Below are 24,823 nucleotides of genomic sequence, written 5' to 3'. Positions count from 1 at the left end.
TAAAAAAATATAATTTAAGTTTTAGAATCAACTAATATTTATTGATACCTCTTATGTCAAACACTGTGCTAGGAACTTTTTACATATTTTGGAGTACTTCATTTTATCTTCACGACAAGCTTGGGAAGAAAGAATTCACCAGATTTTATAAACAAAGACACTGTATCTCAGAGAAGTTAAGGGACTTACTCAAATAAATGAAAACATCTCTTGTCTTCTGAAATGTCCAAGACAGGAATAGGCAGAACTGTGTTGGTGTTGAGAGTAACTGATAATTGTTAGTTCAGTCCTCTGCAGAACTGTGTTGGTGTTGAGAGTAACTGATAATTGTTAGTTCAGTCCTCTCCTTGAAGATACATTTGAAATAAGAATGAATGAAAATAGTGTATCATTGTCCATTGCATGAGGCTATTCAATGGGCCACTCTGCATTTGATAAAAAGATAGAGACAGTCTCTCTTTTTCCGAAGCTCTGCTAGGTGAGTGAGCAGGTACCTTTTTCATAAGGCTGAACTGCAGGGGTGGAGAAGGAGGAAAATAAATGACAAGAATGCAGAAGGTTTTGGTGTGCATTTACTTGAATAACTGAACTTGATTCAAATAGTGATCAATGTGTATATTGGTTAGAATACAAGCTCGGCTATGACAAAGACCCCAAATAGCAATGCCTTAAACAAGATAAGAGTTTCTCTCCCTCTCTGTTAACAGCAGGAACTGGGCACTTCTAGGTGCTGTGGAGGCTTTCAGACCAGGTACCGGAAGCCTCTCTGTAGTGTCTCCAGGTCTCCCCGTAGCCTGTGCTTTAACACTGGCTCTCAGTGTATCATTCCAGATGTTTAGAAATACCAAGATGCATTTTAAAATTTCATCATCCTTTTCTGATAGCTAATGATCCCTTGAGAATAGGTGAAATGCACAAAGTACAGTCAATTAAAGGGAGGCTGGGTGTAGAAAGGCCTGGATAAGAAGACAGTGAGAGCAATTTTATCAGAAAAGGAAAACCACTGTGAATGATATGAAATAAGGAATTTCTTACAGGGATTGGACAGCACATAATTGTGGCAACCATTGAGAAAGCAAAGATCAGGAAGGGGATGGTTAGAGGAAAAGGAGGAAGTCACTAATCAGGGCCACAGGGAAAAGCGGGTGGAGATCATGGAAGCCTGTGGTCTCTGCATCTGGTGGCAGCCTGACATCTCTGCAGGTCAGCAGGGCAGATGTAGGAAAAGCTGGACTCAAAGCAGAGGGGAGCAAAGACAAGGGACCCTGCTAGGACAAACTGGACTTTGTAAGAAGAAACTGGAACCCACATCTGTCTCACCACGTCAGTTCTAACGATGTGGGCCACCTACAGAAAAGCTGGTGTCCTCCTCCACACAGCTTTGCCAAGAAGTTGGAAGAGGCAATCTGGGCACACTAGCTGCTCCCCCACCCCAGCAAGGAGAACCAGCAGATCATAACAGTGTTTCCAAACTGCACTGCTGCCCAGGGCACCAAGCTGAGTGTCACTTTGGACTTCTAAATCTCATGCTAATTTCTCTTCCTGCCAACCCTCACCCAGAACTACACAGGGGAGGGAATTCTGGGAAATGTAGTTCCAGCTTAGCTACTTTGACCCAGTACAAAATGGCCAGAGTGATGCACTCGGGGCTAAGAGAATAGATGCGAATCTAGAAAGAAATATGTCAGAATGCCAAAGGCCCTGTAGTCTGTCTTCAATTGCTGTAATAGACATTTATTTCTTTTCAATAAAACATGTCTTATAAAATATATGAGTAGATTCCATTCCATTCACTTCTTAAAAAGAGGTGAGGTCATTTCATTAGTGTCTCTTGGCTTTTGTTTCTTTAGCTATAAAACCAAAACACACTCTTTAGCTAATGCATTACAAAAACTTTCCTATTTATTTTCTCAGGACCGTTAATTGTCTCCCTTGAGCTGATGACTGTCACGTATCTCCAGTTCCGTCGCCTAACATGACTTCTTGTTCTTTTTTCCCCAATGAGTGCTGGACTTTTCCATTTTGGTGCTTCGCTGTCAGTCAAACACAAAGAAGCCAATGCTGACTTCTCATTCCCCGCAGGCCAGGGGGAATTGCCTTTCTTTCCCATGAGTCAGTCACTCAGGTCTGATGTTCTGGGGCCGTTTCTCAATCCAGTCAATGACCAAATGCTCTTGGATTTTCCCTCACAAATGGTTCCTGTGTTTATCTTTTCCTTCCCGATTCTGCCATCCCAGTCTATCCTTTCCAGTCTCATTCCTAGATTACTGGGAGACTCTTCCTGTGGTGCTTTCCCCTTCCAGGCTTTTCCCATGCCCATCCATCCTCCATATGAGAACTCCTTAAATACCTGGTTCCTCATGTCACCACAGCTCACAAATCTTCCATGGCTTCCCACTTTCTACCATATCAGAGAAGTCAAATGCCTTTCAAGATGGAAAGAAGATCAGAAATTATCTGGCCCAGTATTTTTCTTTTATAGAAGAAAAACAAAGTGCCCGGGGGCACCATTCTCTGTATCCCGTGTGGGATCTACAGGTACTATGTGAGTAGTTGCCCTGGAACACAACTCCACAGACTGTGATGTCCCCTGGAGTTGTGCAGACGCCCTGCTGGAGTTGTGGGAGATGATGGGGAACTTTGAAAATCATGCTACTTTTCCCTGCAGGATGAGAGATACAGTAGAAAGAGCATGGAATTAGGCTTCAGAAGCTCAGAGTTCTAAATCTGTGTGATCTCAACCTCTCAAAGTTTCTTTTTTTTTTTTTTTTCATGGTCTTTATTTGTATGAAGTACTAGTTACTTCTAGCATAGAGCAGTTCTGGGCTACAAAGAACCTGAGTTTAAAGTCAGAAAACCTAGGTTCTAATCTCAGTTCTTCTGCCTACTGATTATGTGATTTTTAAGTCATCTATCTTCTCCAAAGCTGCCTCTAATCCGTGAATTGGACATAATAATACCCGTCCTATCTCGCAGCGTATAGGCCAGCATCAAGGGAGCAAGCGCATGTGCAGGTGCTTCGGATGCTGTAGCATATGATGTAAATGGAAGCTACCCTGTGATAACACAATTTAGTCCTTAGTGAAATAGTGTATTAATGTATTGCTTTGCAGGTTTGCTTGGTTTATTAACCACAATGTGGTTACTAGATTGTGAACTCTTTGAGGGGAGGAACGACATCTCATATTTTTTCCTTCTGTCCCTTTAAGCCAGCACTGTATAAATCTGCTTGAAAACCATGCAGAGTTGCAGTTCTGTTTCTAAGGAGGGGAGGAAGAGAAGAACTTTAAAACTAAGCTGAAGATGCAAGAAAGATCTCGAAGTGTGCTTCTCCACCTGTGTCAAGCTCTCTATCTAGTGGGTAGGCTAAGTATCACGGAAGCTAGGCACGCTAGGCTGCCACAGAAACTCCTGTTCCTCCTGAAACCATCACGTTTTTGCAAAACAATCCACCACGTGGGCATGAGTTCTAAAAAGCTCTCCCTGGTTTTGACTATAAGAAAAGATGCTGGGGTGTTAGCCGTGCTCAGAAACGAGTAAGTAGTTGGAGGCATTGAGGGTAGTTCTTTGTCAAGACATAAAGAATTTGGGGGGAATTTCAGACGCATAGAATCTAAAAGGAGTTCCAGATTTTGTTAGACACCTCAGCCTTTTGCTTTCACGTGGAGAAGAGTCTTTTTGGAGCATTTCTCAGAATGCAAGCAATATTGATGAGGTGGAGAATCTCAGGGTTGAAGGAGGTTTGGGTTTGAAAGAAGGAAATAACTCTTCATTGTTGTGTTTTCTTCAACTTGTAATTGCTGTTCCAAGGACTGTGGGGGATATCCATGCCTGAGGCTAGAAGGTAGTCGGCGGGAGACGGAATCCCTAACTTGCCCTCTAAGGAAAACAAGCACTTAATTCACATCCTATCAATTCTCCCAGAATTTTTAAAAGGAATCTGAATCACTGTCCTTTTTCCCTTTCCACCTGCTAAGAATTAGTCATTTATGTCCATATGCATGTTGTAGTTTATTTTTCCTTTTCTAAAGAAAACATACCATAAGAATTCCAATTCAATCACCAACAATTGTATTCTAGAGCACTGGCACGAACCAGTTGGAATTTAAAGAGGATTTTTATTAAGAGCAAGGTTTTTATACCAGATCCTGAATGCATTATAAAACTTATTAACCTGATGCGATTATTGCTCAGGTATTTCATTTCTAGAGTTTATGGCTTGTAATAGAAGTAAATCCTTCGTGTAAACAGAGGGATAAAGGGAAAAGTACTTGCTGTTCTAAAGGAAAATCAAAAGCAAGACTAAATCATCCGTATTAAATCTTTAAAAATATGGGTTGGCTAAGAACAACGGCATGTCTTAATTGTATCAGATCACAACACACGGTTTCTCCTGTCAAAAAAGTGTTTCTATTTTTAGGTAAAAGTGTACTTTCTGGTCCTCTGTTTCCCTGACTCTAAAATAATAATGTTACCCTCGAATCTAGAATTCAGGAGGGGGCATAAATTCATACTAAGTAACCCTCTGTACTTTATTTTATACACTAAAAATATCATTCTAAGAAAGACTCCTGAGGCTTCACCAGCCTGCCAAAGGGGCCCAGAGCCCAGAGAGAAGAGCCTCCACGCTCCATTTCTCTGGAACTGACACTAAACCTCTTCCATCAAATAAAATCAGAAATAGACCCCACTGCTTTTATTGGAGACTTTTACTAACCATTTTGTTTTCTACCCCTTCTCTTTCATTTTAAAATATATTCAAAATCTTAACTTTACTCTCCACTGTCTTTCTGGGAAGGTCCTCATCATTTTAGCTGCTTTTAATAACTGAATACTTTTCTGTCGTGGTTCAAGTTCAGAGTAGAACCAAGATTTCTGACATGAGGACACAGAGCCACATGGAGATTTCTCTTCTTCTCAGACTTCTAAAGTAAAGTAGAGATGAGCCCAAACCCGAGGCGTCAAGTTATTATCTCATGAGTTCATTTGAGGTAATACTTGTGTGGCCACTCTCCTTCAGATAGTCTCCGTAACTCAGAAAAAATGTGTGTGTGACTGTTCTTTTCACAAGAATTATTAGGGCTTTTAAAAAAAAATCCCCAAATTCCTGTGTCCACAAATTAATTAATTAATCACTGCTTTCATCTCATGACTAATATCTTTTCATTAGAGCAGATGGAAGGAATTTGTCCAAGGTCACATACTAAGTTCAGTAATGAGGCTGTGCCTGTCCTCCTTCAACTGCCTTTGTATTTACACATTCAAGCGGAACTTGACACTGAAGACTGAATAACAGGCGACATCAGATCACCTCTCCCAATCTCTTCTACCACATAGGCAGGAGGCCCAGCAAGAAAGCATCCTGGAGTGATCAGAGAGAGGAGAAGGAGAAAGTGGTGGGGACTCACTGGTTTATTCTCTGGTCCAGGACATGTGGATTGCTCACGCACGACTCACTGGGCACAGTGTCATGTGCTGGCGATTCAGGGATGGACGAGTGAGAGCCACACCCCGCCCACGCAGACTAGTGGTAGGGACAGGCAATAAACCAGAAAATGATTATGTGTGTAATGCAACTTCCAGAGGAGAGAAGTGGAGGGAAGAGTGATGAAGAAATATAAAGAAGGATCAGGAGTAACAGCATGTCAAACGATCTTCAGGGAAACATGCACTTGGAGGTGCAGGAGGAGAGCAAGAAAGCCTGTACAATGGAGTGCTTGAATTTGGACCTGGCTTTGGCATCAGGTCCCCTGACCTTGAATCGCAGCTCCACAGTGTAGGACTCTGGGCAAGTAAATCCATCATCTCTCTTGGCTTTAGCATCCTTACCCAGCTCACAGTGTAATTGTGCAGTTTAATGAAGCCACGTGTATAAAGTATACCTAGTGCAGTGCCTGGAGAGCAGCATGGACTCAATATACTTAGTTATTAGTGCTAGTAAATATCTGGCCATGATCTAGACAGGAGATGAATAATTCTGGTAACGCCAGCACGGAACTCAGCAGGCACTGTGCTTAAGCCAAGCTGGGAGACACAGAAAGTGCTCCTTTGCCTCCGACTGAACTTTGGTGCTGTGGTCCTCCTCACCTCCCTTCTACACAGTCCAGTTAGTCAGGTCAAGACTAAAAGAGGATAAATGTGTTGCTTGAAGTATGGTTCAATTCTGCATTACCTACAGTCACGAGAGCTTTCTAGGATATCAGAAAATTCTGAGGCTTAGATGAAAGGTGTGATTTAGGCTGGGAGATACCCAACTGTTCAGTCTTCTAATTTGGGGCAACTAATTGAGACTATGTCCGGTACGCACGCAAACTTTGTCTCATTCATTGTTGTTTCCTTGAGCCTAACCTAAGGCCTGGACCACAACAGGAGCTCAATAAATACTTGTCAGATGAGTCAAAAAGAGTTTCTGGAACTCTCACAGCTTCTGTGATTAAGGGGAGCTCCCTGTCTAGTCTGAGGTTGACGTATTCTGATCTCTTCTGGTATGAATCTGTGTTAATATCTAGGAAACCAGAACGAAATATGGTTTGTGTGGAACCCTATGCACATTTGGCCAAAAATTATGTCTGAGTAAAGCTACCCAGTTGAGGATTCAGGGCCATTTCTAACTCATTTGATGATTAAAGAAGTTCGTGTTTCAAATTTATTAAAATTAAGGCCATGTTTAAAAATGTATGGTGTTGGACAGAATATTCATTTCCAAATTTCCACTTGTTTCTCCAAATACAAGATTCAGTCCTTCCCTTGTAGTGGAGAAAAGGGAAAAAAAAAAGATTGAGATTAGCCATATCATGGGGTAATAATTCCTGCCTTGGTTTAGTAATTGAATATTTTAAAACTTGACTCTTTCTACAAAAATTGAGACAATTCTTTCATGGTTTCCTAGGAGAAATATGTAAAAATCTGAACCTGGAATTTTTTTTTCTTACTTAATTAACATTAGAGCTTATAGAAATATTTCAAAGGATTATCTCAGGCTTAAGAATCACATTAAATCTCTCAGATGTAAGTAGGCAGTCCAATGTCAATAATAGTAATAAAAGATCTTTGTAGACAAATCATACCAAAGCCACAAGTAATCAAACCTTCAGTTACTGTAAACTGGCAGATATTTGAGCCCACTTGCAAGCTAACAAGTTAGCCTATCACAGTTCCATGGATGCTGGCAAAAGACACTGACTCCTTAGTCAAAGGACGGTTTATTACTCATAGCAATAGCAATAGCCAGAATGTTTAGCATTTATACCAATAGCATTTGTACCAGTTCCCCCAACCCCAGTATCCACAGAGCAACAATAACTGGACCAGGTAACACACATGTAATGGGTTATTTTAGGGGAGAGGAGCCCTGAGTTTAGGGAAGCCAAATCTTTTATAATAGATAGTAAGCCAGCCTGATTTTCCCCCTGGAGGGAGGCATTACCTAATTTTCTGGATAGTAAACAAACCTCTGCTCCAGGAGAGACTATCTTCCAAGGCTGTTATATGAACAGCCTTAGAAAGACGGCCTGGAGCAAAGTCAGTGCCTTTTCTCACAAGACACACAGAAATGCAAGAGACCCACGGAAAACTGTCTTTCAGCTCAAACATCCTAAAAAGACCACTTTTCTGCTTAAAACAAGAAATCGGACCTTTTTAAGGTGCAAAGATTGTAGAGCCTAGCTTTTTGTTTTGTTTGGCTTTAGGGAGTTTAACCAGCCTTCTGGAGGATAGGTGTCAGTAGGCAGCTTACAACTCATCTGCCATAACATTTAAATTTAGGTTTTATACCTAAATAACTCTCTCGCTCTTCCAAAAGAAGTTGTTCATGGGATATTTGCACAGCTAAAGATGATGACAGCTTCAGGGATGTGGAACAGCAGGTTCTAATTTGGAAGTTTACTTAGTTGCTTCACTCCAAGATATACAGGGTTTAGAACAAAGAGGCTTGCAGACCAGAAGTACACCAAATGTTTCCAAAGAGATCTTTACAGTCTTCAGATTTCCTCCTAGAACTCAGCCTCTAATACTCAAGACCATCACAGTCAAAGGCTTTTTTAGGGTTTATTTTCTTTTTCTACCATTCTTATGGGATAATCACATACCTTTAGAGGAAAGGCGTATTGATTAAATGATTATTCTTTAAACAGAAGAATTTGATTTTCCAGTGTAGCCATTACCTAATCATATTCACATAATGGGTTTGTGTTAAGTGTGTCTACATTTAAGATCTTCCAAGTCTTTTTTTTTTTCCTTTTAAATCTTAGGTTTCAGTTCTTACCAATATTCACACCAGTATGTTCCTTTTTTTCCAATTACTTAAGTTAAATATTATTTTGATTGATTAAAGTGGTGATTTATTTAGTCCTCTGGTGTTAGTCATTGTAATTACGCAAAGTAAACAAACAATAGTATCTGAATGATTTTATGCTAAATTTTTATTCAAGCAAAAGAGGGAAAGCTTAAAGAAATGTGTGTCTTTAGCTAATTAAATTCCATTCTCCTCTTTGGAGTTAAGTGATGCAGCAGTCGTCCCTAACAGAACCAAAAAGTCTAAAACTACATTTTTGTCACATGAGCACAGATAAACACAGAGCAATAACACCATTTATTCTATTAACACGAGCACAGTTCACAGAATATAATACATCAGTATTTAACTTTCCTTTCCGTCCTGCACTATAATCATAGTCCCATGCCCTTGAAAATTATGAATATCTTGCAGTAAAGACATTAAAGAAACAGACTAAGGTTTTAACACTATCCTAAACACAGCATTCACTTGTTACTTTATTGTTTTTCAGAATACAATGTTAAGAATTTTTCCAAGGAACACTTGCAACATTAAAAACTATAGTACTTTTCTGACTGAAGTCCAAAGCATCATTCATGAAAAAAGCAGAACATAAAATGTTACCTCTGAAGCATGACATTCAAGTTATAGTTTAAACCAGAAAAGGCTGATTTCTTGGAGCTCCTTCCCTTTTTTATTCTGCATTTTGAACTCTATCGAGTTCAGAAATCTGCAAATTGGGATAAACATACCCTGGGGATTACTTTCTGGAATATTTCTTCAATGATACATCAAAGGAAATCAATTTCTTGATTTTTAGGAAAAATCTGTTTTCTAAAATTGCTTCTTTCCCATCTTCCCAGAATTAACTGTTCTTCCACTTAAAAAAAAAAAAAAGCATACCTGTTACCCATCAAAAATCTTATTATGATACTTGTCCCAAATTAAAAAATCCTCAGGAATGCTAATCAGAAAGACAGCTGGACATATTAGCGTAGATGTAGTATAGAAAAATGACTCTAATGACTAAATAATAATTCTTTAATAAGCCTAGATATTTCCAATAACTTGCTTTCAGTAAAGCTACAAGATGATCTTATCAACTTGTCACCTGATCCATCATTACAACAAACTCTGTTGTTAAAGAATCAAGTGACACTGCTATTATAAAAAAGTTTTGACTCACCACTTATTTTTATTATTCTTGAGAACAATAAATATATTTCATCTATTTAAAAACAATGTAAACTTTATGTTAAATGCTTTATTTCTATATTTTTTGAATGGATGGTGATGAGTATCAAATAGGTATAGTATTTAAATTCCACTGGAAATTTTTAAGAGTGATATAAATATTCTCTATTTGAAATATAGAGTTTCTAATACCATAGGAGTTGCAATGTTCGCTAAAAAAAAAAAGTTAGATTTTGACTTATAAGTGAAAGTGCTTAGTTTTTCTTATTATTTTAAAGGCTACACACACAAGAAAGTTTAAAGACCACTGCCACAGTTCTAATTCTCAGCTGGTACCTGCTCACAAAAGGGTTCCATTTTCAACTGGCATTTTTTTTATGAAAAGTTATTCCATTTTATCCAATTTCCCCTAAAATATTTTTAAAGAATCATTTCAGTTGGTTGTGGCTAGAAATCATTAAGACAGAAAGACTGGGGGAACACTGAGTCTTTGTTTCATTACTTTTTCTGGTTTGTTATTTAAGTAATCCGAGATAATATTCTTGAATAAAGTATTCATTTTAAAAGAGGCCGGGAGGGAGCAAAACTCAGAGAGACTGAAAGAAGAGAAACTACAAAAAACAAAAATAAGTTAACGCTACCACATCATTGCTGATGTTGGAGATGCTGGCCTAGGGCGAAGTATCTTTTTAAGGAACAGAATTTTCCTACTTCAAGGAATGTATAAGACCATAATTTAAACATATGTTTGGGAGGAAATGGGCATAACCCCTTTCAAATTCACATTTTTTTCTTTATTGAAGTATGGTCAGTTTACAATGTTGTGTTAATTTCTGGTGTACAGCACAGTGATTCAGTTATACATATATATTCCTTTTCATATTCTTTATTATAGGCTATTAGAGCAAATTCACATTTTAAATACCCCTTCACAGTCAGAGAAGAGCTATGTTTGCTGCGTGCTGCTTGAAAAGGCAATAAAGCCATCAGATTTGGCTTCGCTCCTACAAAGTATAGGACCCTGGCTCAAACAAGCTGCTGAGAATTCTGCAGCCTGAGTATAGTGCTTCCTCCAAAGTTGCTGGGAGTTAGTTCTAAGGCCTCACTGAGTCTTTCAAACTTGAGGCTAGCATGCCGGGTGGTTCAGGAAATGCTCAAACCACTCGAAAAGCCTGCTTGGAGCGGTGGGGTTTAGATCTGAAAGCACAGGGAATGAAGTGAGAGCCGGTGAGGGGAGGGACTGCAGCAGTGGCAGGAACGAGGAGGGGGGAGGGAGATGAGCCCCGCAGTTTACGTGTAATACAGCTCAGCCATCTCCACTGGTTGCCCTGTGAATCCGAGTCCGTGTCCTCCACTGCACACAGAGATGCTTCCACGCACTTGTCCTTCCTGGTCTTTTTATGACGCTTCATACAGTCATAAACTCTGTCTGCAGATTTCATCCAGCTCAGGCAAGTTCTGACAGGCAGCCTTGGTGATTTAATACCATATGAAATAAGAGTTCGAATATTTGTGGACAGTTTTCTCCCAGCAAGTCCAGATTTCCTCAATCCTGGCAGCCTAGAGAAGGCCTTCGAGACACACTGCAGACTCTGACATTGATAGGGGCATCTGTTGCCGAGGTGGCCCTGGAGGGATGGGATTAAAGGTGAGGAAATAGGGGTCAAGGACAACAGTGGCAGGGCCAGCTGACCTGCAGCGAGCAGCTGCGCTCCCTGCAGAAGGGTTACTGTGTCTCTGAACGATGCTGGGGGTGCGTCACCAGCAGCAGATAGCACAAAGCATCCCCCGGGCCTCTCATGGGGGTGGGGGATAATGAGGACACCTAGAGAGAGCCACCACTTCTTTCCTGTGCCATGTGGCCATAACTTGATTTTTGTTGGTGAGAAATCAGGAAAAAACATAGGGATTTAAAAAAAAAAAAACACTTCTACCTGTTATTGTAAATGTCAACATATTAAATCCCCATGTGATGCTCTGGACCTCTGTGCTCTTTACTTATTAACTGAAATAGTGTCTCCATTCCTTCTGCTTTGGGTAGTCACAGCCCTTTTCCAGGGGACATGGAGGCCTGTAAGACTCTGGCACCACCTTGCTCCTAAGTCTGCGGTGGAAAATACTTTACCTTTTCAGCAAGTTCCGTCTTGCTGCAAGTACCATTTTCCAATTTCCATTTCACTCCGCTCTTTCTGGATCTGAAAAGCTGTGATCTTACGGTTCTGAAATCATTCTTAAAACAATATTCTTATTTTTGACTTGATGGGTTCCACACTGGGGATTTTAAACCATCCTTGTCAAAATCCTTGTCATTTGCTGCAACATCCAGTTTGTCACTATTAGATAAATCAAGGTATTAATTCTTGAATTCTTTCCACTAGATGGGAAAAGACATAGGTGCTTTCAGCAATGATACTTCACTTTTGGAAACGTCAGGTGTAAGTTTTGCCTGACAACAAGGACCCGTCAAAGACTGACGGAAATCTCTTTTTCCATATTCAGTTCATTGCTCTCAGACTGGTTAAACTGCCTAAGAACTTGGCTCAGCTGCGGCACTGAATGCATGCCGAGGGCAGGCTTCATTGTGGGTGTGGGGTTCTTGTAGGCAAGTCCCTGACAGTCTAGATTGAGCCCTTGTACCTGGTGCTTTGTGCCGCTCTCCCATCTTCTTGTTGGCAAGATCTCCCACTCTCTATAACAACATGATCGGCTCGTTCTTGTCTAAGGACAATGTGGAAACGAGTTTCCCCAAATCCCATCAAATAATTCTAAGAAGCCATCATGATGCAAAGTGGGGAGAGGTGGAAGAAGGAGGAGGCTTCAGAGGTGATGAAGTAGGTTGGAAGTAGATCAAGAAAACTGGTGGTACCTCTTAAACTCAAAGAAAATGAGAGTGTCCTGTGTCTGCTAGAGCAGAAGGCCGTAAGGAATCCTCTGTTTCACCTGTACCCTCATCAAATATCCAAAGCAGGAAGGGGCCTAGAGGGACTGGCCTGTGGCGGGGATTATTTACCTTCAACAGATTGTGCGTACATACTTCTATCTTGTATTTGCCCAAGGACAGGTCATTACAAAGGTTTCCCCAGAATTATGCAGCGATCTTTCTACTTGGAGCCAGATCTCCAGTCTTGCAAAGGTCAAGGCAAGATTCCCTAAGCTTTGCACTGGTCTCCAAGGATATAATCTGCAAGAACCTAGGGCACAGAGTGGATGAGAAGGGTCTGAAATATTATTTTTCAAGTCCCGATTAATTAGAATGATAATAATCATGTTCTGTTCGTTACAATTATCTTCCATGCCCTAAAGGTAAACCTATGTTGATTCACTGGGAGAAGATTATCCAGAAAAAAAAATGTGTTTCCAGCCTTCTTGTATAATTTAGTTATTTTTCTTACTTCAAAACAGCAAATTTACTAGGAGCAGGTGTTTTTCTCTACAGAGCATGAGTTCGTCATGAAAGGTAAACTTTCAATCAGAGACACAGGTGACAGCTCTATGATTCTGGTACAGGCAGCCCAAGGAACAGTATGGAGGTTCCTTAAAAAACTAGAAGTAGAGTTACCATGTGATCCCACAATATATCCCTGGGCATATATCTGGAGAAAACTCTAATTTGAAAAGATACATGCACCCCAATGTTCATAGCAGCACTATCTACAATAGCCAAGACAGGGAAATAATCTAAATGTCCATTGACAGAAGACTGGATAAAGAAGATATATATATGTATGTAAGTGTGTGTGTGTGTGTGTATATACACACAATGGAATACTACTTGGGCATAAAAAATGAAATAATGCCATTTGCAGCAACATGGATGGACCTAGAGATGATCATACTAAGTGAAGTAAGTCAGACAGAAAAACACAAATATCATATACCACTTATATGTGGAATCTGAAAAAAAAAGATACAAATGAATTTAATTTATAAAACAGAAAGAGACTCATAGACATAGAAAACAAACTTATGGTTACCAAAGGGGAAAGGAGAGGGGAGGGATAAATTAGGAGTTTGGGATTAGCAGATATAAACTACTATATAAAGCAAATAAACAACAAGGTCTTACTATATACCACAGGGAACAATATTTAATATCTTGTAATAACCTACAGTGAAAAAGAATCTAGAAAAGAATATATATATACACACACACACACATATGTATAACTGAATCACTATGCTGTACACCAGAAACTAACACAACATTGTAAATTGACTAAACTTCAATTTAAAAAAAAAAAGCATGCATTCCAGAGACTGCCTGGGCTCAGTGCCACCTCTGCCACTTAGCAGCTCTGTGGCCTCAGCAAATTATCACCTCCTTTAAGTCTCAGTTTCCTCTTCTATGAGAGCGCGAGAGTAATATTAGCTCCTGTCTGTGGGAATTTAGGGAGGATCAAATGAGATTAGGCCAGTAAAGTGCTCGGCCCATGGTAAGAACTTGTAGCTATTAGGCAAACTGGGTTTGAGAGGCCGTGAGCAGAAGAAAGTCAGCTTGCTCCTCTGCCGCCCTCTCTAATCCCATCAGGCAGGTCCCAGAATGCCCTCTGTCACTCTCAGATAATAAAAAGCTCTCTGATCAGTTTTCATGCCAGGAAGAGTCTGCTTTCAGAAAGTCAAGTGTTTGGTCTGGTAGGATAACAAATCCTGGAGCTCTGTTTAATTTAGAGCTTCTCTCCACCCCACTTGTCACCAGCTAGAAAGCCCAAGTGGGAGCGGGGCGCATGGCCAGCCTCCTTCCTCCTGCCCTCCTACTCGCTCCTCCCACTCAGTAGCCACGGTGCTGGATTTCCCCAAGGCTGGGGACAAAGGAAATGACCAGAAAAGGCCCAGAGTAAATCCGGTAGAGCCGGGCTCTGGCACTGAGGCTCTGTGCTTGGCAGAGGCCCAGAGCTGCCTCTCTTGCTGTTGGCAGGTGGCCCCAGCCACACCCCACCCCACCCACCGTGCCACGTGCATTTCTCAGGCCAGTGTCACCTACCAGCCCTATGTCCCTCCCCCAACATCCACCGACAATTGTCAAGCTCTCTGAGTGTTTCTCCTGAATCCCTCCTCACGTGGTTGGAGGTGGGGAGAAAGCCCATCGCTCCGCACTCCTCCTGTGAAAGACCTGGCCCTGCTCTCTGACCACAAGTCATGCAGGACTCGGGCAGAGGTCAGCGGGTTGACCCTCAATTTCAATGAGTTTTGATCATTTTGCTGTCCTGCACCCACTCTTCCCTTTCTTCTAGTGCCCTGGCTGGTGCTGAGCGAGATTTTTCCTGGTGGAATTCGAGGACGAGCCATGGCTCTAACTTCCAGCATGAACTGGGGCATCAATCTTCTCATCTCTCTGACATTTTTGACTGTGACGGGTAAGAGCTCCCTTTCCTCTAACGCCTTGGGTGCTCTTAGGATAAATTTAGGGAAGCACACTCACCTGAAGAGTGTGCTTTTTTAACATCGACACTTTAAAACATGCTCAAAAGTAAAGAGAGTGGCAATGAACCTGATGTACCGACCGCCGGTTAAACAGTTACTGATCTTAATTCATGTATGACCCCTCCTGCTCTGTCCCCCAAGTTATTTTGAGTCATATCTCAGACATATCATTTTGTCTGTAAAATTTCAGCAGCAACCTCTAAAAGATAAAACATTTAGACACTATAACTACAATATCATTATCACACCTAAAAGTATTAAATAGTATTCCCTTGGTATCAAGTATCCAGTCTGGGTTCACAGCCTTCCAATTGTCTTATAGTTATTTTTCATACTTTGTTTGAATCACTATTCAAAGACCTAATTTACAGTTGCTTGATTTGTCTCATAGTTTGTAGTTTCTCCTCCCCCTACACTTTCTATATATATAAATATATATATAACATTTTTATTTATGCTAACTTTTTTTAGGGGGGAAGAGATAGTCAGATTCATTTATTTATTCATTATGATTATGTATTTAATGGAGGACCTGGGTAGCGAATCTAGGACCTTGTGCATGCCAAGCACGCCCTCTACCACTGAGCTATACCCTTCCCCCGTCACACTTTCTATTTTTAATGAAGAAACTGGGTCATTTGTTTCATAGAGTTTTCCCCAGGCTGGATTTTGTTGATTGTAGTCACATCACATGACCCTCTGTCCTTCGTGTTTCCTGGAAACTGCTATTTAGATCTAGAGGCTGGAAAAGATTTCGATTTTCTTGTTTGTTTGCAAACGCCATCCCAGGTGGTGGTCTGTGTCTTGCCACTGGAGGCACATCCTGTCTGTTTGTCTCCCACTTCGTTCTGCCTGTATCCTTTGAGCATCATGACCCAGATCCGCTGTTTTCGTTTCATCATTCAGTGGTAGAGTGCGTGCTAGCACGCATGAAGTCCTGGGTTCAACCCGCAGTACCGCCATTAAAATAAACAAATAAACCTAATTACCACCCCCCAAAATTTTTTTAAAAAATTAATGCTTGAAACTTTCTATTTTTTAGTTTTCAAAATAATACATATATGATGTATAAATATTAAATAATATGTAATATAGAGACAATATATTCATTTTCAAACATGGATTTACACACAAAAAGTATATATCTATATATAGCACTTTGAATCTTGTTAACCACTTTTTTCTTTTTGAATACATCTACTTTTGGGGGTTAACTTTGGCATTATTAAGCAGGGTTAGGTTTTACCCAGTTATTTTTGGAAATAGCCCAAGATGACAGGGAGCAAAGGAACTGGTCATTTGCTCTAATCATACCTCTCCTGCTCAGATCACACACATAGACCTGTGCCCTTCGCCTTCACACACCCGCACGCCCTTATCTGTTGTTTGTGTGGAGAATAGGAAATACAAAAGAAAGAATGGAAATAATGAAGGATGAATAAAAGAAAGAATGGAAATAATGAAGGATGAATAAAGATGGCACAGACCTCTGGACAGACAGCTAATACATAGGATGAACTAACACAGATTCAGAAGTTCTGCATGGGCTTTTTTTATTTTATTATTTTTTAATTAAAAAAATTTTAATGGAGGTACTGGGGCTTGAACCCAGGACGCTGTGCATACTAAGCATGTGCTCTACCACTGAGCTGTACCCACTTCTCTGCATGAGCTTTTTGAACAAACATTGGGAAAGCATATTCATTAAAAAAAATCCTGAAATGATCTAAAACCTGTAGATGACATTTCATTTGACTAAGTTTGAAATTCTATACTTATTTTCAAAAATCCATTTTCCAAGTAAAATTGATAAGAGTTCTGCTTGGTGACAAGCCCTTAGACATGAACTTTTAGCTCAATTTCAGCTGTATCACTAACAGCAGAGTGTTCCAGAGACACAGATATATTCTGTCATGTTCATAACACAGCTGCAGTATTGTGCTCAGCTTTGAGTGAAATGTTTAGACTTGCAGTGTGTCCACCAAGGGAGGGCAATCTGGATGACTGGGGCGTGTGACCTTCAGCCTGTGAAGAACGGTTGCGAGAGTTCGAGATGTTTGACTTGGACAAGAGGATGCTGAGGAAGTGATGAGGTGCATTCAAGTCTTTGTACACTGTCCTGAAGAAGGGATGGGGAAGGCTGATCCAGAGGACAAAGCAGCACTTCTGAACTCAAGTTCCCAGAAGGTAGACTTGGGCTGAGGAATGCATGAGGAATACATTTTCAAAAGGCAGGGCTGTCTCACAAAGCAGTGCACATCCTTAAAAAGTGATGCACTCCCGATTACTTGAAGGGCTCAAACGGTACCGGGGATGAATTTGATCAGATGACCACCTGGGTTTTTTTCGCTTTTTATTTTCTGGTGTTATGCCCTAGAGAAGAAGAAGGACCAATTCTACAAGCACTTTATTAAGCATTGACTTGGGCAAAACCCTGTGCCAGGAGCAAGAAAAGCAGAGAGGGAGTGGGCTTTAATTAAAATTGCCAGAAGGACTGCAGTGCTGTTTCTTCTCCTGGCTTCTCCCAGTCTCAGAACTACTGACCTGGAGTGGTTAATATACATAGGTCCTTCCGCACTGCATTTACCAAACTGCCTTACTGCCTAACTGCTCGGTCAGTGATCCTGAGTGACCAGTTGTGATTTGTGGCCGCTAAAGGCTATTTGCACTGTTTCATCCTGTGGCTGGTCTGAGCCTGTGTTCAGAAAAGGCCAGCCTCCTCCTCTCTGTTCCTGGCCACACTGGACTTTCTGCCTCTGAGCCCAGGGTGACACACTGTGAGGGGCAGACTGGTGCATTGGGGGCTGCCTCTCACCAGTTAACATCCCTTGACCTTGGTCAGTAACAACAGAGGAGCTGCACCTCTGGCTAAAAGCGATCTAGAGGGAAAAGTAGGCTGGCAGGTTAGAATGCTACTTCTTGCAGATGCGTTTTAAAAGAGAATGACTTTCCTTCGAGCCATTATCACTTTTTTGCTCTGAATCCAGGAAGCAGCATTATGAATACACTGCCAGCTACCAAAATGATGAAATATTGTCAACATGAAATGATTTGCTCAAATCAGAGTGAAGAAGGGGGAGCACATGCCAAGAAGCGTCCATCTGTATAAATACGTATTTAAAAATGTCTACCAAATAGAAACCAAACTGCTACAGCAGTGATTCCCAAGGAAGGACCTGTGGAGGCGGGAGGAGAGAGGAGATATGTTGCCTTCTGCTTTATGTGTTTCTGTGTTGTTTAAGGTTCTTTTTTTTCACAACAAGCATATCTGTTACCATTTTGAAAACGAAAAGCATGTTCACCAAGAAGATGGCATTGGATTTAAATTGCGATACTTACAAGACTGTCATTTACCTACCAGAGAAAGCTGAGATAGTTCGTGAAAATAAACCTTTCAGAGGCGGGCTGTATTTTTCATCTGCGCTTGCCGTTTCCCGGGATATTACTGGCATGTTTGAAACTACACAGTTTCCTATGTGCTCCAGGAAGTGGCTGTCCACAAATGGGATCAGAGCAACACAAAACACATCTCTAACCAACTTCTTTTGTCCTCTCTAGATCTCATTGGCCTGCCGTGGGTGTGCTTTGTGTATACAATCATGAGTCTAGCATCCCTGGTTTTCGTTATTGTGTTCATACCCGAGACAAAGGGATGCTCTTTGGAACAAATATCAATGGAGCTGGCAAAAGAGTGAGTATAATGCGCATTGCCCTCTGAACAGCACTCTTTGGTCAAAGAAATCATGAAATAATAATAACATTGGAAATTGTTTTAGGATATTCCCTTTGGTGGGGAACCATATCTCAAGGCATAATTCCAGTTTCTCTGCCATGTGTTTGATTTGAGTGACTCAGGGAGGGAATTAGAATAACAGTGCTTTCTAACAAGTGAACCTTTCAAAGAGAGGTTTCGGGTAGGTCCTGGAATGTCATGCATGCCCTCTGCTAAGACCGTGGACTTCAGCCTTCCACCTCTGTCACACTTGGAGGTCTCTAAGCTCTAAACCTTTATGAAGGCTAAGGTTATCAGGAAAACTCCTGGGTTTAAATGTCAACAATTATTCCAAATATGGCACAAAGTACATTAAGAAAGATAAAGAGTTTCCTGTATGAATAGGCAGTTAGAACCCTGGTTAAATAAATTTCACATGGAGAAATTGCTTAAACAATTTAACTTAGCAGTGGGCTGGGGAGAGCTCCTTTTTTTCTTTTAGTAGCAGAACTCACAGCTCTGACTGCTGAGACTGGCCCGGGGGAGGAGGCGACCCACAGGGGCCAGGAATGAAGGGGAACTTGTTACTCCTCCTGGGACGAAATCACTCAACTTGAAAACAGAGGGTTACTTGTTCTTCAGTTTTAATATAATGGGAGGAAACTACATATTTACAGTTGGTGACTTTCTTCTAAAAATACTTTCCATACACGAGAGAGAAATGTATGATGGCTACAGAAATTGTGGACACAGTGATTCTTCAGCTTTTATCTGAAGGAAGAATCAACCGGTAGGTGAACTGATGGTTGGTATATGTGTACAAATAGACCAAGCTGCTAATCTCGGTGTATTATTATTATACAATAATAATTTTTTATTATTATGGTAAACAGTAAGTAGGAGTGTGGAATTTTTGTACTTTGTACTTTATTTACTTTAAAATGGTCTACATTTTAAAAGGCATTTCACTTCAGTAGACAGAAAAACTTTTAATTCAAGGTAAATGTCAACTATAGGGCTAATTTTTGATACAGAGAAGGCGCCATTTTACAAAATATTCAGTGAAAATGAAAATTAGATATTTACAAAGAGAAAGATAGTTGTCAGGAAGGCCGGCTAGCCCCTTGGCCTGACCAGAGCATTGCCTGGCTCTCTGTAAGCTGAAGTCAAATAATTGGATTTCTTGACGAGGGGCAGAACCTGAACAAAGACAGTTAATTGCACACACACACGATTCAATAACTAATAGCCTCAGACCATGATAACTCAGTGCACTGACCTGTAATCTGGAAACATATCCGACAGATTCAGGCCTTTCCCAGATCTGAGATGCCAGGACACTGGTTACTCCAGTTACTTGATCTATTGGTCATTCTTCATTTCTCATCATTTCCTATAGCTTGTTTCATGTCAGTTGTCTGAGCATAAAACACTCTCCCCAGATGTGGTGGCTTAAAATATGCCATTTACGATTTTCCATGATTCTTTCGTTTGGCTGGGTGGGGCTTTGCTCAGGTCACCTGGGCTGACTCATGTGGTTACAACAGCTGCAGGACGGTCAGTTGGCCTGGAGGGTCCAAGAGAGCCTCACTCACAAGGTGGCAGGAGGTGCTGACACAGTGCCGGGGCGGGGAGGGGGCTGGCTTCAGTTCTCTTCCAGTGGCCGCATCCGCCAGGAGGCTAACATGGCTTCCTCGCCCGTCAGACTTGGGACAGCCTTCCGCGGCGGTGGAGGCAGGAGCTGCAAGGCTCCATGCGGTTTCCTTTCTGGAAGTCACATTACATCACTTCCTTCATTTTCTATTGTCAGTACAAGTCCCAAGGCCAGCCCAGATTCCAGGGGAGTAGAGATTGACTTAATGTCTTGATGAAATAAAGGACAAAGATTTTGTTTAAATCTACCACACCCACTCTTTCTAGAAATTCTTTAACCTCCTAAGAAACAATTTTTTTCCCCAAATCTTCTCCTGCCTCACCAACTTTACTTCCTTATTTCTCCCTCTATTCCTCCATTATAGTTATCTTTGAAGATTTAGCCCTATATCCTTATGCCTTAAGAGCCAACACAAATCCTCATCTTCAAAGCCTTGAGTGGTCATAGCCCTGGATAGAACGCCTTTCTCCTGGATCTTCAGTATCTTCTAGTCCCCATTCTCTTTCATACTGCCTTCGCTTAAACTCTTGTGGCTCTACTTCCTTAAGTAGGTTATAAAGTTTTGGTTTCCAGGAATAGTCTTGGCCCATTATCTTTCTTTTTCTTTTTTAAAAATTGAAATACAGTCAACTTACAATGTTGTGTTAGTTTCTGGTGTACAGCATATACATTCACTTACATATTCTTTTCCATTATAGGCTATTACAAGTTATTGAATATAGTTCCCTGTGCTGTATAGTAGGACCTTGTTGTTTATCTGTCTATTCTGTGTATAGCAGTTTGTATCTGCTAATCCCAAACTCCCAATTTATTCCTCCCACCCCATTAGCTTTCTTATATGACCTCTGCAGTGCTTAGTTTAACACTGATTCCTACCAGGTGATTAAAAAGTATCCAGTGTTCAGCTGGATAACTTGTGGTCAGACCAGTGCTGAATTCATTGTGTGTGGGGATTAGAGCTTAGATAATGGTACAAACCACAACAGGTTTTGCTCTGTGGGTCATAGGATGTGATTTAATCTATGCTCTAACAATCTGTGTGTTGGGAGGTATGTGTTTAGAAAAGGGAGACCCATTGGCTCTACCATATCACTTCCTTCCCTACCACTTCAGATATTACTCACTCAGCTCTTTGGTGACCATCTACTTGGACCAGACACTGTACTAGGGAAGAACTGAAGATGTAGGAGACAATCCATCGTTTCTTTACTTTAAGAGGCAGACAAGAAAACAGACCATTGCAATACACTTGTATTGGCAAGTGCAAAGGAAGGTCACATGTACTGGAGGACTTCATCTATAAAATTTTCCTGAACAAGATAATCCCAAAGCTGAATCCTGAAAGAGTTATCTGGGCAAAGAGGAATGTGTGGCGGTCAGAGGAGGAGGGGTCACATGCAGATGTCCGTATACTCGTTGGTGTCATATAAAGAGGGCAGGTTCTGAGTTGGGGAATCGAGAGATAAACCCAGAGCAAAGGGGAGCAAGCAATCAGGAAGGGTCTCATCCATCCTGGTAAAAAATTTGGATTTATCCTGAAGGCAACAGGGCATCTTTAGACCAACACAGCAGCAGAGAAAGGTGACATTTTTGAAGCAGCGTTCTGGCAAAAAATGGCAAATGGAGAGGGGAGATGCTGATGGGGGAGACGTAGGAAGAGTCTGTTGGAGGAAGCAGATGGGAATGCCTGGGGCTGGATGGGATGCAGAGATGGAACCTATACAATTTGGAGCCAGGTAGGAGAAACGAACTGAGGGAAAGGAAGGAACTGGGATCTCTCTCTAGCTTGGAGAGTGAGTCCTGTATACAACAGGGAGAATTAGCAAAGAAAGACCGGAGGAGGAGGAAGTGTAGGTTTGGGAGGCAGGCGTCCAGTAGGGGGTCGGGAACAACACAGAGTTCACTGAGCTCGGTTGGAACAGACTGTTTCAGGAAGCACCTGTGGGACATCATATAAAGGGGAAAGAAAGCACGGGTGAGTTGGAAGCTGGAGTTGAGAAGTATATGTGTTGGGGATGATGTGGTCCTCAGCACAGAGGGTCATAGGCAGGGGCAGACCCATCTCGTGGAGCCTAAGCTTTTGAAGACCCTGCTTATGAAAAATAATATAAACCATGAATGCAAGATTAGGCATGATGGTGTGGATCTTGGGAAGGGCTGTGCAGGTGAGAGGCCCTGAGTCTTAAGTTTCAATGGCTTTATGGAAATCCACCTTGCGTATAACTTTTTAAGCTACCCATAACTTTTAAGCTGCTGGAGAATTCCTTTAAAAATGAAGCCTTGTTAAAATTCTTGTGAGCAGTACTAACTAAAAAATGGAGGCAGGGAGAAAGCAGTTACGAATTAATTGAACAAAGCTAAGGACCTCTCCTATTACTGCTTCTTATTTCGCTCTTTTTTTTAAAAAAATCTAACTTGAAAGTGGAATGTTCTTCTCGATGAGTTAAGGTGAAGAAACTTTTAGATCTTTTTTTTTTTTCATGTGGGGCTGTCAGAATGTATCAAATTTTAAGCCAAATGAAAAACTGAAGACAAAACTTAAAAAAAAAAGCCAAACTTTCCGTCCAGTAAACCTCCAGAACATTCCCTAAGGACCGCATGCTTTGGGCGCCTAAAATTCAGCAAACCGTCTTCATTCAGAATTCGGGGGGGGGGGGGGGGAAGGAGTCTGTCTCGATTAGCAAAACGCTGAATTATGAAGTGTTTTGAAAAGAATCATATTTCTGTTACTTTTGAGTCATGCAACTACACAAACTTAAAACCAGGCCCTCTCCAAGGAAGTTTTAAGTGGCGAATTAGAAGAGATTGAAAAGACAGAGTACTGCCCACCCCTAGGCAGATTCCACGATGAGCAGCAGGAGGCTGGTGTGGGAGGACAAATGCACGTAGAGGGCACTGGTGGGAATTAGGACAGAAGAGACTGTCAAACACTTCTGCACTTTAAACTCACAGCAGCAGCAGTACCTACTAGGGATGCGCTCTTGTGGGGAAGCCCAGTACCTGGGGGCAGAAAGGAAATTTCAGAAATCTTGGCTGACCGACTTCTGCAACACCAGAGAACCTGGGACAGGTCTTAACTTGAAGCAGCAGGTTGGCAAATGCTTCTAGAATGAAACATAAGCAGCCTGGATTGTGTACATCGATCCAAGTAGGTATGAAGTATGTACATTAAACAAGGTTGCTTGGAGGGAAATGTCAGAGACAAAAATAGAAATAAAATACATCATAGTATTGAAAAGTTATCCAACTAGTTAAGTTCGATGAATGGGGGCCGGCGGGAAGCCGCCGCCCTGGAACTGGCAAGGACAGGAACACTGAAGTGAACTTGAAGACTGAGGAAGGCTACTCCTGAATTAAGTGAGTCTTCTGTGAATTAGTGAAACAATGAATCAACTTTTGTCACCAGGGAAACAGAGAGTCCTGAGGTGTGCATCTCAATGATTCTTCTAAGTGGTAAGAAAGGAAACTATTTATAATATCAAATTAACTTCAATTTTGATACTCCCACCGCTTAACATTTTCTGTTCTTATACTGGGAGTTGGCTTCTTTCCCTCCTATTTCTACAAGGCTGAGAAAATATCTTTCCAAAGTTGTTAAGTTTCTTGTAAGATAAACAATGACTCAGCGGAGAGGTCAGAAAAGATTTCAGCAGTAATGTAATTTGAAAGGACTTCATTTTGAACTCCTGCCCTGCCAGCTACAAACTCAAACTGGGCCATTTGCCATCTTTGCTATTTCAGCTGTGACTTTCATTCTTTCCCTCAGCGTAAGTGGAAACAATTAGAGAAACCCAACAAGTCAAAGCTTTGTAAATATTTTAGTTCTGAGGCTTAGATTATTTTTCACTTTCAGCAGTTCATTTTATGCGGTCATTCCTTCATGCGTTCATCCAAATTCATTTATTCAATTAACATTTACTGAGGATCTGTTACCTGCCAGGCACTGTTCTAGGTGCTAGCATGACATCAGCCAGCAAGCAAAAATGCCATGACAATTAAAACGTGCTGGTAAGATGATATGTGTGTGAGGGGGGTTCCTTTGGTTGGTGATCTGAGAAGGTTGTTCTGAGAGGTAACATGGAAGATAAAACCTGAGTGGTAATAAAGAGACAATAACCCTGAGAAGACAGGGAGAAAGAGAATTCAGGTAGTGAGAACAGTCAGTGTGCAAAGGCTGAATCAGAAACACACCTGCCCTGTTCCAGGAACCGAAAGAAGCCCAGGAGCCTGTGGTCTTTCAGATCCAGTGAGAATGTCAGTGGAGGCGGATGGGGAGGGCTGACTGACTTCGGATTTCATTCTAAGCGCAATAGGAAGCTACTGAGGTATTTTAAGCAGGGGAGTGACGTGCTCCGATCTGCTTTGAGGCGTGCCAAGCGAGCGTCCGCAGGCACACAGCTGAGCGTGGCTGAGAAAGCACACAAGCCCAGGGCGGAGGCTCACTTCAAACCACCCTCATCCCCCACGCTGCCCTGCAGCTACCCAGGGCCCTCACCCGGGAACTGTCTCCTGCGCAACACCAACCGCTCTCTCTGAAACCTCCCACCTCCTTAGCCCTCCTCACTCC

General features: G+C 41.5%; 1 protein-coding gene across 4 annotated transcripts in view; it reads left to right on the top strand.

Moving 5' to 3' along the window:
• SLC2A12 (solute carrier family 2 member 12) overlaps positions 1 to 24,823 on the top strand; it is a 57,513-nt gene that overhangs the window by 23,451 nt on the left and 9,239 nt on the right. For all 4 annotated transcript variants that reach the window (XR_012075017.1, XR_012075018.1, XM_006200072.4 and 1 more), the window contains 2 exons: positions 14,701 to 14,823; positions 18,449 to 18,581. Coding sequence is in view for 2 of the 4 variants with exons in the window: in XM_006200072.4 (XP_006200134.3) it covers positions 14,701 to 14,823; positions 18,449 to 18,581 (256 nt within the window). In the remaining 2 variants the exon portion in view is untranslated. The remainder of the gene's footprint in view (positions 1 to 14,700; positions 14,824 to 18,448; positions 18,582 to 24,823) is intronic.

Source organism: Vicugna pacos, chromosome 8 (genome assembly GCF_048564905.1).
Source record: "Vicugna pacos chromosome 8, VicPac4, whole genome shotgun sequence".
In the NCBI taxonomy this organism is placed as follows: domain Eukaryota; kingdom Metazoa; phylum Chordata; class Mammalia; order Artiodactyla; family Camelidae; genus Vicugna; species Vicugna pacos.
This window is presented reverse-complemented; position numbering and strand designations above follow the sequence as displayed.